Source organism: Marmota monax, unplaced genomic scaffold, assembly GCF_021218885.2.
Source record: "Marmota monax isolate L192 unplaced genomic scaffold, Marmota_monax_Labrador192_F-V1.1 WCK01_AAM20220418_F8-fsc01802, whole genome shotgun sequence".
Lineage (NCBI taxonomy): Eukaryota > Metazoa > Chordata > Mammalia > Rodentia > Sciuridae > Marmota > Marmota monax.
Window position 1 is genome coordinate 18138 of NW_026692351.1, and position 4261 is coordinate 22398.

General features: G+C 36.4%; 1 protein-coding gene across 1 annotated transcript; it reads right to left on the bottom strand.

Moving 5' to 3' along the window:
• Positions 1-2541: 2541 nt before the first annotated feature.
• On the bottom strand, positions 2542-3492 carry LOC124090946 (olfactory receptor 4C46-like). The gene has a single exon (XM_046441756.1). The coding sequence runs from the start codon at positions 3490-3492 to the stop codon at positions 2542-2544; it is 951 nt and encodes a 316-aa protein (XP_046297712.1).
• Positions 3493-4261: the final 769 nt, after the last annotated feature.

The following is a 4261-nucleotide window of genomic DNA, read 5'->3' on the forward strand; positions in this document are numbered from 1 at the left end:
TTGATTCCAAGGAATCCCATTTTTCTCCTGAGATTAGGAGGAGGAACTATGGAGAAGAGATTAGGGAGGGGAAACAGGGGAAAGATACTTTGAGCAACAGGGCTATGTTTAAAGCATGGAATGGACCACTGTTACAAATGTAGTGCCTAATTTGTTCTGCATGGGATGGTGGGACACAACCTTTTTAAGGCTGTTGTGATAGCCTTTTGTTTTCCACCTGAGGGCCATGAAATATTGGAAATAATCCCTGCCTAGAGTCTAGTATTTTCTCTGGTATATTTGGCCAGAGATGATTAAGGTTGTGAACTCCTAGCAGTCCAGAGTCACAGTACCTGGGTCTTGTGCACGGTGGCCTGGTGGAGGGATTTCAGCATGATTTCCATGTCTACCACACTTTGCCTCTTCTCCAGCAGGACCAGAGTTCCAGCCCAGCTTTTCACCCTCAGATCATTATACAAGGCTTCTGCTTCCCTCCTGCCAGTCATATTCCTTCATTCACTGATCATACTGGGGGCCAAGTTATTGTAATCTAAAATATAATTGTATCACTCACCATTTAAAAAAAAATGTTCTACGTTTTGCTGGTGGTTTTTATCATTAAGCTTTAACTCAATTTTAGATCTTTTTTGCTCATGCATATTTCTGTCTTCTCCTTCTCAGGATGACAATTCACCTTTACACTAACTTAGTGTTCATTTTGGTACCTAACACTTGTGGGATTTCATTAAACAATTGTTGAATAAAAATATGAATTAATAACCACAGTCATGCTGAACGATTTAGGTTTCCTGCATCTTTTGTTAACTTACCTGTCATAGAAATGCTTTGATCCAACTTCTTGCTTCATCACTCTCCTTACTCAATTTTAACCCATAAGTGCCATTTTTTTATGTCCTTACTTCTGGGAAACCTTTCCCATCCTCACCCCCTCTCTAGGTCTTTGTTTGTAGTTATCCATTTAATATGTCTTCATGGTATCTTGTCCATCTTAACATGTGCGCATAACACTCAGCAGTATTTTCCTACTCCTCTTTGGTGTCTGTCACTTAACCACCATGAAAGAAGAACCTAGGTGTGTTTTGTTCACCTGAAAAGTTCCCCAAAATATTAAAACTTTTGGAAACAAATCTTGGGGTTTATTAATGAGTGAAGGAGACATTGAATGAAAAAATAATCCTGAAATTGCTTTTGTATAGATAGATATACATATTTAATAAAATAGATTTTACTAATAAAATGTGGCCAGCAAGTAAAAGAAAAATCATAAAACAACCTGCATGTAGAGGGTAATCGAATCTTGCTGAGAGAATATCACAATATAAATATTTTTGCTCACATGCTCAGAAAAACAGTTCTAAGTTATTTCTCATTTGTCAGTTTACACAGGGGTAAAAATAAATTGTGGTTTCCCTTGCTGGTCAATCTGAATCAGATGACAACAAACAAAACTGTAGGCTTCAGTATTTTTTTTTTTACTATATATTTTATTTAACTAATATATGTTACTTTAACATTCCTTCTTTATTCAGTATTTATCAGGGACAGATTTTGTACTACATTGGAGAAAATATTGTTTGCTAGCAGACAAGTACTTAATGGAGTCTAGATGTGCATTATTCAAATAGAAGTTTCTGCCTGGCAGTCAAGCATTCTTTTATTTGACCCACCTGTTTTTCTCATGTATTATCAAACTACAGCAACCTGAGTATAAAGAGCCTTTCTGAAGACTAAAAGGGAATTTGGTTGAATCTGAATCACTTGCCAATCAAAGGTCAATGTTGCTTCAGTTTTTTAGCCTGAAGGCCCTAGTTACCATGCTCCTCAAAACATATTACCATCAATTGTGATATGTGTATACATAAAATTTTTTTAATTAAAATCATAAGATATTTAGGTATAGAAATTCAACTAGTGTGAAGCACGTACAATACTGTCATTTTCTATTAAATAGTATTTAGTACAATAACATGATTTATTTATTATAATTACTTATGCTTGTGACATAGGAATTAAGAATATGATCTGTTAAATCTATCATATTCTGATTACAGGATCATTGATACATGTGTTCTGGTACTTCTTTCTGTTAATTTCCTGACAGATAAAATGGGAACAGTAAATATGCTATGATTATTTCTTTTGAGTTTTATAATCATTGTTGCTCAATACCAACATATTTAGTTTTTATTTAGTTTTTATTAGGATAACATATGAATCCATGTAGGTAAATAACGATACCAAAAGCTAGTCTTGATTTGGTAAAAGATTCCAAAGATGGGCAGTGGTCCAAAAGTAGTCATTTCTCTATCTCTGAATGAATTTTTCCTTCCTTGAAAGCAGGAGTTTCATTTTTTGTTTTGAATTTTATTTTTTGGTATTTTACATTTATGGATGATACTGGGATTCATAATGTGAATTCACACACACACACAAAAATTTCTAAATCTCATAAGATTGATCAAAAGTATTTTGAATGATTTTTTTTTAATATTTTAAGTTCTGCTTGGTAAGGTCATTCAAAAGGGACTTTCTATAGTTATATCAAAGTTGATCTTCAGGCATATTTATTTGACCAGCAGAAAGAAATTTGCTAGTAAATAATTTCCTAATGGTGCTTTTCATCTGGGCATTTCTCAAGGTGTAGATCAAAGGATTTAACATGGGAGTTATCATAGTGTAGAAAACAGCAACTGCCTTATCAATAGGTACAGTAACTGCAGGTCTCAGGTACATGAATAAGGAGGGAAAAAAGAATAAAAGGATCACTGTGATGTGGGAGACACAGGTGGACAGGGCTTTGCACCTACCCTCTGAGCTGTGGGTCCTCAGGGAGCACAGGATGACCACATAGGAGACCAGCAGGAGGAGGAAGATTAGCAGGCAGATGAACCCACTGTTGGCAACAACAAAGAGCCCCAGAGCATGCGTATCAGTGCAGGCTAGATTGAGCAAAGGGTTCAGATCACACATAAAGTGATTGATGACATTAGGAACACAGAAGGGTAGTCGCAAGATGAAGAGGATCTGGATAGTTGCATGGAGAAAGCCTCCCATCCAGCATACTCCTACTAGCAGGACACACACTCTCCAGTTCATGATGGTTGCGTAGTGCAAGGGCTTGCAGATGGACACATAGCGGTCATAGGCCATCACTGTAAACAGAATTATTTCAGCACCTGCAAAGAAATGTTCCCCAAAAACTTGGGCCATGCATCCATTGAACAGGATGATCTTCTTTTCATGGAGTGAATCCACGATTAGTTTAGGGGTATTAACAGAGGAATAGCAGGCATCAATAAAGGAGAGATAGGCCAGGAAAAAGTACATGGGGGAGCCCAACAGTGGGCTGGAAATGATGGCAACCACAATGAGCAAATTTCCTAACATAGAGATGATGTAGATGAGCAAAAACACAGCAAATATAATTTTCTGCATCTTTGGGTTTTGTGTAAGTCCCAGAAGAACAAATTCTGTCACATTTCTGTTTTCCATGTACTTTCTGTGCAAGTTTGTTATATTACCTAAGGGGGAAAAAGAAAAAAAAACCTTGAATTTATTAAACTTCTGTATTGTAATAGAACACAAAAGCCTGGATTCTCTTGTGCTCTGAAATCTGATGATTTTTTTTTTTTAAGGAAAACATTTTGTGTTGTTCCAGATGACTCAAATGCCTCCTGAGTGTTGATTATGCCAGAGCTTCTGCATAGGAAACTTACAGACACATAAGCAGGAGCCCATCTGAGTTCACAGAATTTTCGGAGATGATGGAGGAGACTAAATATAAGTGACATATTTTATACATTGTGGCAATTAAGCCTGTAAGGTAGGTAGAAGATAGATGAAGCAGCCATCATTGTCTAGTTAACTATTTTAAACTTTGTTCTTAGGAAAAGGGAAACTGCACAACCTGAGAAATGAGTGTAAGCATGACAAGGAAATTGAGGAAGAGTGAATTTGGAACATGACTCTTGTAAAAGCCATTGTGTGTCCTGGAAGAAGCTGATCAAGGTTCAGTGAACAGTGGAAGCCAGATCCAGGAATCCCCAGGTTGCATACTAGTGAGGAGAGTTTATAGAAAGAATAGCAGTTCAACAGTGATGGAAATGTAAATATAAAAGGCTACTCTTAAATAATGCATAATGCTCAATGACTAAATCCAAGAACTTCATACTTGTAAATCACAAACTACTTTGCAATATTTGTTCAGTGTATTTTATGGTACCAAGTGCTTTGCACACATGATTCTTCTTAATACTTAGAA